Source organism: Hemibagrus wyckioides, linkage group LG06, assembly GCF_019097595.1.
Source record: "Hemibagrus wyckioides isolate EC202008001 linkage group LG06, SWU_Hwy_1.0, whole genome shotgun sequence".
NCBI lineage: Eukaryota > Metazoa > Chordata > Actinopteri > Siluriformes > Bagridae > Hemibagrus > Hemibagrus wyckioides.
Genome location: NC_080715.1, coordinates 17663941 through 17677140, shown reverse-complemented (window position 1 = coordinate 17677140; position 13200 = coordinate 17663941). Strand labels below are relative to the sequence as shown.

At 37.6% G+C, this 13200-nt stretch overlaps 1 protein-coding gene across 1 annotated transcript in view; it reads left to right on the top strand.

The window, feature by feature from the left end:
• The window catches only part of itgb5 (integrin, beta 5), a 31188-nt gene extending 19378 nt beyond the window's left edge, over nucleotides 1–11810 (top strand). The window contains exons 11-15 of the mRNA XM_058392670.1: nucleotides 4745–4967; nucleotides 6971–7071; nucleotides 10220–10339; nucleotides 10528–10694; nucleotides 11119–11810. Coding sequence (XP_058248653.1) covers nucleotides 4745–4967; nucleotides 6971–7071; nucleotides 10220–10339; nucleotides 10528–10694; nucleotides 11119–11214 — 707 coding nt within the window. The 3' untranslated portion in view covers nucleotides 11215–11810. The remainder of the gene's footprint in view (nucleotides 1–4744; nucleotides 4968–6970; nucleotides 7072–10219; nucleotides 10340–10527; nucleotides 10695–11118) is intronic.
• The last annotated feature ends 1390 nt before the right edge of the window (nucleotides 11811–13200 follow it).

Genomic DNA, 13200 nt, shown 5'->3' with positions numbered 1-13200 from the left:
ACACTGTCATTCCATTACTCTGGCTGTTTTTTGTTTTTATCTATATAGACTTATACTAAATAGACATTTTTAATCAGCATAAACATGAATTATTATTATTATTATTATAGTTATTATAACCATGAATTATTAAGTCTGTTATAACATTAGGCAGAACAATGTTGGGTTTCTGTGTGTAGAGTATCATGACTCTATCATGAGTTTAGCTGCTAGTGAGCAGGGCAATGAGAACTGAGAGAAGTGTGAGATGTTGCACAAACAATTCACAACTATACACACTGACACTGAAATCGAGATCAAACATGCATACAGCACAACCAAAGCTTTCATGATAGTAAAACTGTCATGATAAAGTTTTAAGCTAGACATTTAAATCTAGTAACCTTAGTGAACCAGGAAATATTTATGAAAAAAGACAAAAAAAATTTCCTTGTCTATTTTTCATCTTCTTCAGGATCTGTTTTTGCCAAGAGAACAAAACTAAACAGAACATTTGTCCATCAATTCCCCAATGTTTTTATTATTATTATTATTATTATTATTATTTTAAATAGAACTGTTGTATTTTAAAAATTCATGCACTTATTCTGAATAATGGCACAGCTGTGATTTGGCCTAAGGCATGAGCCTGTAGCATCAGAACCTCTTAATCACCTGTCTGTCATTAAAACAGTAATGAACTTACAATACTGTCAGAGCACCAGTACAAAAAGTCATTTTATAGAGTCATATACATTTACATACATATACAGTCATGTACATTTTCACACATAAATCTAAATAATTCTTTCTTCATTTTTAACAACAAAAACAACTAACTAACAACTAAGGACTCTGCCATTAAGTATTTTGGGGTTTTTTTGTGTGTTGTAATACTGTTGCTTATTTTTAGCCACACTTTTATGTAAATAGTAAATTCAACCACAAGAAGGATGCAAATACTCAGTGGAATTGTTTTGTTTTTGCCTTATGTTAACCACAAACCTGGCATTTTGTCATTCTGTCCATGTTATTATGAAAGCAAAGAGCGAGCGAGTCCACTGCTGCATTTGATCAGATTTTGGTAGGAGCCAAGTACCCATCATCACTTGCACACTGTACCTGTAGCTCCTTTCATTCTTTTAGATTGTTCTGTCATACAGGCTTGAGTTACAGTAAAATATAGAACAGCCGTCTTTGTGATTATCTGGATGTTATGGTTCCTCCTCCTGTCAGATCTACATACTGCAGTTTATATGCCTACTGTCAGAGGCCAGAGGGTCACTCTAATAGGAAGGATGTAAGAGGTCACAAGGTCAGACAGTTAATCACTAGAATAGGAGTCCAGTCATTAACAAAGAGGCTGTACTTCTTATGGATTGTATGAAAGCAAAGTTTTTTTTTGTTTGTTTTTTTTAAAGAAGACTATTATTAAATTAGTTATCACCTTCTATACCAATTAGTTTAACTAACTATGTAACTAATTAGTGAAATAGTTTTACTGACTATTTTAAAGCTTGTTATACCAGAAATTTCAAAACTCAATGTCTTTAATAGCAGTAAGAGTAGCTTGTTGGCAGAATGCAGATGTATGTGAAATTAGAACAAGTATGCCTACTCAACTGTCATACAGGAAATATCTGGAAACATTGTGGGGCTTCCAGATTTCAAAAATAACTTTAAGAGGAAAGTTTGGGTTTATTTTAAGGAAAAACGGTCCTCAAAGATGGCATGAGTTGTGTACTTTTCCACTGTGAGATGTTCTGACACTTACGACATTCACCAACAGGCTCGTTTTGTCTTTACTCAGCACACTCTGCCATAAACAACTCCACAGCTTTGTAGATGACTTTGCTTCAGTTACACAGAAAAATTCAAACTCTTTTCCAAAACGCAAACACTTTTCTACCATAGTATGAAAGTTTTAGCATTCATTAAACCAAGGGATTTTTGTTTTGTTCTTTTATATTCTATAAAGCTGCTTTGAGACAATGTCCATTGTTAACAGCGCACTATAAATAAAATTGAATTGAATTTTTAGCTATTTCAACTTTGCGTTAGAGTAATTATTTTTCTACTTTTGAGTTTTTGACTGTTTAGACCAACATGACCTCCCACCCCTTTTTTCTCCTTTAGGTGTTTTGTTTGTGTTATGTTACAGCTAGTAAGTAGTATTTTAGGTCTTCAGGTGTGTCTCTTTTAAAAACAACCCTTCAGTAATCTGCACTCCATCTTCACTATGAAACTTTACAGCCTCAAATCAGCCTGAGACTAACCTGAAACAGCTTATTGCTGCTAATTTTAATTTTATTTATTAAACGAAACTAAAGCAAAGTGAGAAGAAAGTTTGTCACTACTCTTGACACTTTTTTAACTGCTTGTGATTATGCATTGTAACATATGATTTATGTCATAAGCAATTGAGCCATTGGAGTTGCTCTTGTTTTTTGTGCTTTACGTCCATGTTATTGTATTAGTGTTCTCTTCATGTCAGTTTGGCAAAACCGTTGTGCTGTGGTGTAGTCTGGATTAGATTTCCTCATTTCTTACATCAGATTCATTTCTTACATCAAATTATACATTCTTTATAGCAATCTGACTTACAGAAGGGGGTCATTTTATAAGGGGGTCATTACTTATTAAAGTAATGAGTAAAATGTTCATGTGATTTAATTAAACAGGAGTTTGTTTGGCCTTGCTTGTTTTGTTGGAGAGTAGCTGTCAAACGTAACAAACATTTATCTCTCTAAAAGCACAAAAAGCTGGAAATGTAAATTCACTAATTCGTAATTGACAAGTGCTGGTGTTTAAATAGATTAAATAAAGTGTGGACAGACTGAGGTTTTAATGCGACCTTTTTAATATGACCCTTGAAGTGACACTTGTGTGACTTTTCCAGTCTAAATTTGGTGTTAACATAACACACAGTATGTCAATGAGCATTTTATCCAGTCCAAGCTGAAGAGGAAAAACCCCTACAACATAATGCTGCCACCACCATGCTTCACAGTAGGTATGGTGTGTTTTGGGTGGTGCACTTTTCGCCAAACATGGTGCTTGGAGTTCAGTCCAAAAAGATCAATTTTGGTTTCATCAGACCATAGCACCTTTTGCCAGAAGGTATCAGACTCTTCCAAATGTGTGTGTGACACTTTTTCAGGAAAGACTTCTTTCGTGCCCCCTGCCATACAAGCCAGCTTTGTGTAAAGCTTGGGAGATAGTTGTCACATGCACAGACTGACCAGGCCCAGCCATAAAGCCTTGTATGTCCTTCAAAGTTGCCTTTGACCTCCTGGTAGCTTCTCTTATCAATGTCCTCCTGGCTCTGTCAATGTGCTGGTGGTGCCATACGCTTTCCACTTCTTAATGATGCTCTGAACAGTACTCCGAGGGATAACTAGGGATAGCTAAAGCCTTTGAAATCTTTTTGTTGCCTTCTCCTAACTTGTGCCTTTCCATAACTTGGAATAACTGGATATAACTGGAGGTCTTTTGAAAGCACTTTCCCAACCATGGTGAATTCTTTGCCGTGCCATGCATTACTAACAGTGGAATCTTCACGAAACAGCTTGTTTTATTCTGAAGTAATCAACACTACTACTGCTGATGTAAGGTGGGGCATTTAGCCTGGTGTTTAATCTAGAAGTTCATTGCTTGCACCTGAGCAAGTTTATAATGGTATACTCTAAGGGACTGATCACTTTACCAAACCAGGCATTTAACTGATAAATTATATTTTTACTTTAATGAAGAGGGTTATAATGTGCAAATGCAGCTCAAAAATGTTAGACTTAATTTGTTTTATTTTCCAGGGTGTAATGTGACAAAAGGTAAAGGTTTTTTACAGGGTATGATGATTTTGTCTAGGCACTGTATGTCTTCCCGAAAACTACAAATTATTCTCGAATTATTTATGATGAGTTGAGCGAGTGTTATGTAATGTTACCTTTTCCATTGAGAGCACAGAGAGGCCAACAGATGATGTTTCATCCTATAGCAACCTTTTGTACTGTTGTACATCCATCCACTTCCCGTTATTTCCCGTTATCAGTACATATCACCATATCACAACTGTACTGAGCTTACAGAAGCTTAGGCTGTTGTTTTATCAACATGGAAACAACACAGAAAATACGGTTTTAACCTCCTGTGACTGTTTTCTGATATTTAAAGGTTTTTTCATGCCCTCGTTAGGTTCCAGGTCTAATCTGTGAAAATAATGATTACTACCACTCTAATTTCTGCTGCCTCATCAGGTTTTATTGACTGCAGATGTCTTTCACAATCGCACATCAATGTGGCGTTCAATTCTACTGCATGCACATTACAGACTGTACACTTAGACTTTTGTTGTGGGCACACAAGGCGTTCCTGTAAGAGGAACTGTGTGTAATTGCTCCAGTTGTTATGTGCTGATCCGGAATGTAGCAGTGGTTTCTCTTCCACAAAGCATTTCTCAGTTGCATGAATGTTGCTCAAGTGGATTTGGTTCATGGCTAGTATAAAATGAAGAAAATTTAAAAAGAGCCCTCGTTTGTGCAAATGCAGCGATCTGGAGGAGTTGTAACCCTGATTACCTACACTATTGTTTAATGCTAGATTATGATAGGTTTTGTTTTGTTTTTTATACCATCTGACTGGCCTGGAATCCTGTCCCTGACACCATTAGTTTTGAGTTTTGTTAATTATTTGTGTCCCTGCTCTTATCTTTGTGTGTCTTTCATTCATTCATTCATTCTCTCTCTCTCTCTCTCTCTCTCTCTAGGTCATGGGGATTGCCACTGTGGGGAGTGCAAGTGTCATGCTGGCTACATTGGAGACAACTGTAACTGCTCAATAGAAACAACTGGATGTTTCTCGGAAGATGGCAGGATGTGTAGTGGACGGGGCAGCTGCGAGTGTGGCCGGTGCCAGTGCACTGAACCGGGGGCATTTGGGGACTTGTGTGAGAAATGCCCCACTTGTGGTGATGCCTGTGCAGCTAAGAGGTACATCATAGAGCTGGTGTTCAGTAACATGTTCAAATTAATAATATTAGCTATGCCAACATGCATAAAATTTGAAACCCTTCAATTCATCGCCTTGCTCAAACTACCCTCAATGTAAAATTGCGCTGTGTGTGTGTTTCTTTGTCCCTGCATTTTTCCTTGTTCAAGAATTTTGAATTGTGATTCTGTACTAAACAGCATTTTATCTCTGTTGCCTGAATTGCGCAGGACAACAGCCATCTGTTTGGTGTTAAAAAGACTACAAGCCATTACATGTTACCTCATAGTCTACAGCAAGAACACGCTTTCCAGACAGCATTTTTGAAGGATGACAATTTGTTTGTGCATTTGCAAGAAAAGGTTTATGAACCCTTTGAAACGATCAGGGTTTTGCATTGATTATTACAAAAAGTGGTCTGATCTTCATCTGTGTCACAATTACGGACAAACACAATTTGAGTAATCTAGTCTTTATCAAGCATAAAAAGTATGATGATATGTGATCCTCTGCGCTATCCACTTCTCCAAAAGCTCATTGGAGTCAGTGGTTTGAATTAAGGAGATGAGATCGGAAGTGTGGGCGGTACCGGTGCTTTACCCTTTACATAAAAGCACAGACTGACAGATCTGTTTTTCTCAAGTACAAATGATTAATGTGAACCATGTCTTGTTCACATAAACTGTCGCACGACCTTACAAGACGCCTTATAAAGATGCACAAAGCTGGAAAAAAGCTACAACAAAAAGCTACAAAAGTATTTCTAAAGGCCTGGGTGGGTGTCCTGCAAAGATCACACCAAGAGAACAATAGTAAATCCTAAAAGAGGTGAAAAATAATACAAGAGCAACAGTAAGAGACCTGCAGAAACTCTACAAAGTATGAAAGTCTGTTTATGTGTTCATATCAGAAAAGCACAGAACAAGAATGGTATTAATGGAAGAACACCAGGCACTGTGGTCCAAAAAGATTATGCAAATTGCAGCATGTCTCATGTTTGCTAATGCTTCTAGCACAAAAGTTTAACTTTTCTGGCAGAAAGTGCACAATGCTACATCGTCTTTGCACACCAACAACAAAACTCGTCCTAACTGTGGTGTATGGTGCAGGGATCATCATGGTTTGGAGCTGCGCTGCTGCATCAGGGCCTGGACACATTTAATCACTGAGTGAACAATGAATTCAAATAACATTTTACAGAGTATGTCAGGGCAATAGTCCATGACCTCAAGTTTAAGAGAAGTGTGGGTGATGCAACAAGACAAATGACCCAAAGCACACAATTAAATCAACTAAAGGAACAAAAAGAGGAACATTTATGTTATGGAATGCCAAAATCATAGTCTTGACCTTAACCTAAATGAGATGCTGTGGCATGACCTGAAGAAAGCTGTTTAGTCAAGAAAAAGCCCAAAAATATTTGTTGGGAGGAATGGTCCAGAATTCCTCCTCTTCTTTGAGTCAGACTTATAAACAGCTATAAACAGATTTGAAGGAAGATCAATCATTATTTCACTGATGCTTTCGAGAAAGTAAAATATTTTCATTATAAAATTACATTTTAAGAATTGTGTGTAATGTTTATTATATACGGTCATTTTTGCTCGCTGTCATCAAAGGTACTAATAATTCTGAATCATAGCTGAAAATGTATGTCCACTCCTTTACTGGAGCTGCTCAGTAGCTACTACTTGATTTGTATTGTTTATTTTATGATTTCTAAACCAAACTGAAAGGTTCTTTATCTCCTCTTGATCACCACATGTTGCCGAGAGCAATGTGTCCACAGTTGCCATTCCTTATATGACCTTTGCTCCTTGAAGCTTTTTACTTCACTGGACCTTCTATGGTCTGCTGTGGTCCTTTGAAGAAATCTTCCATATCTCTAAATGTATGCATTGATAGCTGGCCTGGACTGTTTTGTATTAACTGGTTTTAAAGTCATACTCCTCATACCAGTAGTGAATGCCAGTTAGTGGATAATAATTAACATTTTTTTCTGCAGGGACTGCATCGAGTGCACCCTCTTCAACACAGGAAAATTTGCAGACAATCACACCTGCCAGCGCATGTGCAAGGATAAGATCATTGTCACAGAGACTCTCGGTGAGTTTATATATATACACATGGAACAAAGAGTTGTTTCAGGACTGTGTGGTTTTATATACAGTAATAATGGTGTTTAAGGGAGTTTAATTATTCCCTCAAAACTTGGCCTCAAATGAATACCCTGCACAGTATATCCGGATTCTGAGTACGCTGGTGAACCCTGATTAACTCGGCTCATATTACAAAGCTCTTATCTTTGTGTAGCTACCTTTCAAGTGGTTAAATGTTGACATTTTCTACTGCATAGCTTTACAGATACCTTTAGTTCTATATTATAGACTTTTCAACAGAAATATGTCTGGCTTTTCAAATACATTTTTTGTATAATGCTCGTAACAATGACATTGTCACAATGCAGCTTTAAGGAATATATATATTTAGGACAAAAAATGTACATTTTTTTAATGTGTCAGTAAAGAGCAAACCAGACATGGCAAGGAAAAACCCTGAGACTAGATTAAGGACAAACCTTGAGGGGAAACAGACTAAAACGGGAACCATCCTCCTCCTAGCGACACCGGATAGAACGATTATAACACAGTTGCAAACTGTGTACTTTTTGGTGTAATTATGTAACAAGGAAATTCATTTTAATTTTAACTTGAAGTCATAGACATTTTGTTGAAGTAATCTTCACTGTTTGTTGAGTAAGCTGTTCACTGATAGAGACTTGATGGCAATTCATAGCCATCACTGTAAAACGGTTCGTATCAGTTTTAATTCTAGTTATAACATGAAGTCTAGTATTTAACCTTTCACTGCTTGTACAATAGTCTCATGTATCTTAAAGCTGTCATGTGAAGCTATCCTCAGCATCATCGAGTGGCCTCCAGTGATTAGACTCCAAGCAGAAGTAGGGCATCTGGATGGATCAGGCAGGTCTGGAGAGCAGAAGAGGTCAGGATCAGTGGTATCTCAGGAGTAGCATGTGGGGAGAGAGGGGGAGGAAGAGTGAGAGAGAGCGCAAGAGATAGATGACATTTACATATAGACATATTTACATATGCTGATTTTGGCCAAAACCTCACTTTTCTTCCTTTTTTTGGACGTTTGACTTCAGCTACATACAGATGCACATACACATATGACATACAGTTTATTTCTTACTAGGGAATGGCAAAAAAAGAGATAAATATTGGTATTGTGAAAGATCACACTATATTTTTTGTGATTTCAGAGGTATGATGAGGAAAATGCTATTGCAACTAGAAGCAACTGGTTTAGTATTAAATTTGTACTAAATCATAAATTGTAATTTGTTTTTATTTACTATTCATTTTTATTTACTCTTCAGTTTAGTGTAGACATAAAAGTATTTATTCCTTTTTTTATTGTAATAGTGTTTTGCTGTCACTTGGGTGGCTAATCTGTATTTTTTGATGCACTATATGGAATCTAAGTATGTAAACAATGGACCATTGAACATTACAAAACTGTGGGCATTAATATAGATTTGATTCCCCTTCTGCTGTGGTAACAGCCTGTTCTATTCTGAGAAGGCTTTTCACTAGGTTTTGGATCATGGCTGTGGGGATTTGTGTTAATTCAGCTACAAGAGCACAAGGTTGGTCGCTGATGGCTGGCAAGAAGGTCTAGCATGAAGTTCTTCCTCACCAACATTAATAAACCATCTGTTAATTGACCTCATTTTGTGCACATTGTCATGCTGGGACATGTTTGAGTCTGACAGAAAATCTTAATGCTACAGCACACAAAGACATTCTGGACAATTGTGTGCTTCCAATTTTGTGGAAACATTTAGGTGAGGAACCACATGGTCCAAATAATCTATATATCATATGTTTAACCCTATTCTTTACTGAAGTTTTTGTTCTTAGGTTATCAAAGTAATAATTCTTTGAAGTTATATGTCTGGTGTTGTGTTCAGGTCAGGCTCCAGTGTGGGAACTGGTGAAAACTAATGTAGTATCCAGAGCTCGATTCCCCACATGTCACTTTGAATTAAAGCCAGTCTGCTGTCAGAGAAGAAACACAGAAAGCACAGCTGTACTCAACTCAGCTTAGTGTTCACCAAAGCCCCGTCACACTATAATTAGAACAAGAAAAGGATGTTCGCTTATATAAGGATCTTCTCTAACAATTTTAACATTTAATTAGCTTCCTTTCTGTGTCATGAAAAATAGTCTGCCAGTTGCAGCAGTTTCTGATAAACAGTTTTATTTGAAAAGCCATTTATACAAACTCTGCACTTCACTGATTGATGGATATTGGTTTTCTTTCAGGGCCCCCAGCAGGGTCTCGGTCACTTTGATGAAGCTATGTAGTAAGAATTTGTAGTTCATAGTTCTGTGAATTATAGTGTGCCACTGGGTTACATTTGCTTTACAGCTTTGCGAACCATGGTGTGGTCCTGTTTGGTTCTGTTTATGCTATTATCTGGCAGCAAGCAGTTACACACTTTAACCAGTAAAAGATATCACTGAATAACTTCTGCTCCAATCCCTACTATTAATCTAATTAATCAGATACAACCAGAGGTCAAATATCTGATATATTATATGCAATTTTAGTGATTTGAAAATATTTTTATAATTAATGTATTTGCGGTGTAAAAGATTTAGACGCCTATAGATTTCTTGGGTGTGAAGAAGCATGTCTTGTCTTTAGAGCTTTATTGCAGGAAGCATTTTATACAAGTTTATGAATGTATTATTAAATAGTTGTTCTGTGTATTGTAAAGCCATTACATGCCTTCTAGGCCTTTCGTCCTATTAGCATGCATTGTGGAGCTGCTTCTTCATTTCAGTTCTGTTTCACACTTCCCTTCACTAATGGACTCCACATGTACATTCCAGAAATGATTAGCACAGTGGAGAGGGGACATGACATAGTGACTTTCAGCCCTTAAGGCTTCAGAAATGTTCCAAAATGTTTAGCTGTAGTGCGTCAGTGCTTTGAGCATGGAATGCACACAGACATCCTGAAACGACTTCACTGGAAGGCTTTTAATATAATAGATTTGGACGAACTGCGTGTTTTTCCTCCCTGTTTTTGTGGCTCAGCCACGGTTTGGCCAGCTGTTTTTATAGAAGGGGAGCTTTCTCTCACTCCTCCCATCACACCCCCCATCCCCCCCCCTCTCTCTATCTCTCTAACACACACCCCTTTTCTGTCTCTTTCACAGATACGGATGACCCAAGCACTGTACTGTGTTTGTATAAGACTGAGAACGAATGTGTGATGAAGTTCACATACTCTGAACATGCCAGTGGCCAGTCAATCCTCACTGCTCTGCATGAGCCAGGTTAGTGTGCAGCCCCCACCTTATGTAAACCACATAACTATAATTAACTGCATACTCTCCCACTGTTGTCACAACTTGGAGCAAGTCATAACGAAAAATTTGTTAAAGTTTCAGTCTGTTCAGTCTAATATGTGTGAATCAATAATTACATTGCGCGTGTGTGTTTGTGTATGTGTGTGTGCGCGCAGTGTGTGCTGCTTCCCCTGATGCTATGACGGTTCTGCTTGCGGTTGTGGGCAGTATCCTGCTAGTGGGCATTGTGCTGCTGGCCATGTGGAAGTTAGTCATCACCATCCACGACCGCCGAGAGTTTGCCCGCTTCCAAAGCGCACGCTCGCGGGCACGCTACGAGATGGTAAAGACATCACTCTCTTTTCTTGTAGAACAAGAATGGCATTAGCTTAGACATTGTATTAGATGAATAAAACATTTAAGGTTTTTGTGATAATTTGGGAGTATTTAATCATAAATTACAACCTCTTTCAGTGATATAGCCAGAGTTGAAGGTCTGCATGATGTTTTAGACGTAAACAGTTTAAACCTCAATTGTTTAAGATTGCGAGAGTGAAGTGGTCAAAAACACTATGCTCTGATTGAAACCATAAGTTTTCTCAAATCCCTCCAGTGAGCTGGGAGGAACAAATAGTGGTGATTATTTCAAGGCTCTGTTTCAAAGCCTCAAGTTGCTCTGCCTCACAACTGTGTGCATTTCAATGAACCCATCTGACCTAGTTTCTCCTCCATCTCATTCTATCTCTCTGTTCCTCTCTTCCTCACAGGCCTCAAATCCCCTCTACAAACATCCAATATCCACTCACTCAGTGGAGACGGCATTCCAGATGTACAGCAAGTCATATAACGGAGGAGTTCACTGATCTCAGGCCTGCTGGTTGTGGTGGGGACACGGCAGGACCGGTCCGGTTGACAGTTTACAGTTTTGTAATGGGCAGAGATGGCCCCTTCATAAAAGACTTTATGACAACAAGGTGCCATTAGAGTCTGCTCCTTTTTTGTGGTCCTTTTCATGAGGTCTAATAAGTGCACCACAGCTGTACAGTAAGCTGGACTGCTTATGCTCATTAGTTTTCTCTGATAGAAGACATACAATGGAACAAATGAAGATCTTTTATTACAAGAGAGATGGACTTCCAAATGAATGGACTACTTGAGTGAAATTGCCAATTCTACAGCTCTAACCACAATTCCTCTTCATTGAGGATGCCGCATTGTGCATTTCATTTTGCAGAGAAATGACGTGTTGATGCCTTAAGTAGTATAACTGTATAGACAAGCAATCCTGTATTTTAACCATGTTTGGTACTAACAGAGCAATAACTGTCTTACATTTAGTTTTGCACATTGTATGGGTTTATAAAATGGAAAAAAATTAAAATGCAACACTCACTAGTTGTGTCACATTTGCACATTTTCTTAGTGCCATGCAGAATAAATGAACATTGAATCAATTCCACTTAAGGCTGGTGGTCTTGATTCAAACTGTACGTTAACACAGCTTAAAGTTTTGTGATGATTTCTCTATCCCTCTTGCACACTGAATTGGAGTCAGAGAGGGAATAAACTACAGGATAATTGTTATATGTAAATTTATCTCGTATGATTTTGTACTCTAAATAGTGCATCAGTTCTCTTAAGGTCAGTCAGTTACTGTTATAAGATGCCAGAGTAATTGGATTTTAATTTGCACTGCAGTGAGAGTAACATCCACTTGCTTCCTCATGACTCAAGCAGATTATCTCATGTCTGCTCTTAGCTGAACCCAGTATGAGCTGAAGGGAAAATATGAGCAAATAAACTGAGACCATGTCTAAGAAGGCTGCAGTGACTGGACACTTCAGAGGAAGTGTTGGCATGATGTTGACATCTGCAATAAATAGTCAGAAATAAAACAGGGTGTGTGATAGTAAGTTATATAAAATTGGCATAGTTGTTTGTGAATGGGTGATGGTGGTGAGTTTTTAAAACACTGTGGATGAAAAGCTGATGGTGGCGGTGGTGGTGTTTTCTGATTTTCTGAAGTTTTTATCCCCCATGTTAATTTATCTTTCATTAACAGCAGCAGACTAACCAGTCCAGCACAAATAAACTGTTAAGCAAACTCTGATTATACCATGCAATTGTTTATACAGGAGACACAACATCATGTTCATTTCAAATAGAACATTCTAATAAATGTGTAAGTAACCCCATGTAAGCAATAAAATAAGTGTGAAGTCATGTTGTGATAGAAAAATGATCGATGACAGGTTGGCTATCGTACTGAAGTTGATTACTTTCCAGTAACAGCACTTCCAAAACAGCAATCTGCCAATGCTAATAAATTTTATTTATTAAAGAGTAACATGTCGTCATAAATTTTATGTTCATAGCTACAATTAATGACATGGAACATCTATTAAACAAAAAAAAAAAAGTTTGTTCTGGTTAGCACTTGCAGTTATAACAGTTATAAACAATCATTCACTGAGAGTCATCTTTTTTTTCTTGCTCTTGAATTGAGTAAAATAAAAGAAAATGCAGCTCATGTTACCTAGAAACTGTAAGAGCCTTCTGTCCTGAAGGTTATCCTGTGATTTTTACATACATTTATTAAATAGGTTTCTGTGGAGCCTGTTTTATACAAGCCCCTGTGAATTATTTGTTACTACACAGATAATAATGTATTAGAAATGAGTGCATTAATATAAACCTGCAGGAAATGCTGTCAGAGCTGTTGCTGGTAAAGTAATAAGAATCTTTTGACCAGTCAGATTTGAGGATACATTTACATTTATGGCATACTGCAGACATCACCCCTTATCCAAATCAACTTAGAAAAGTGCTCTGAATACATCAATACTGGT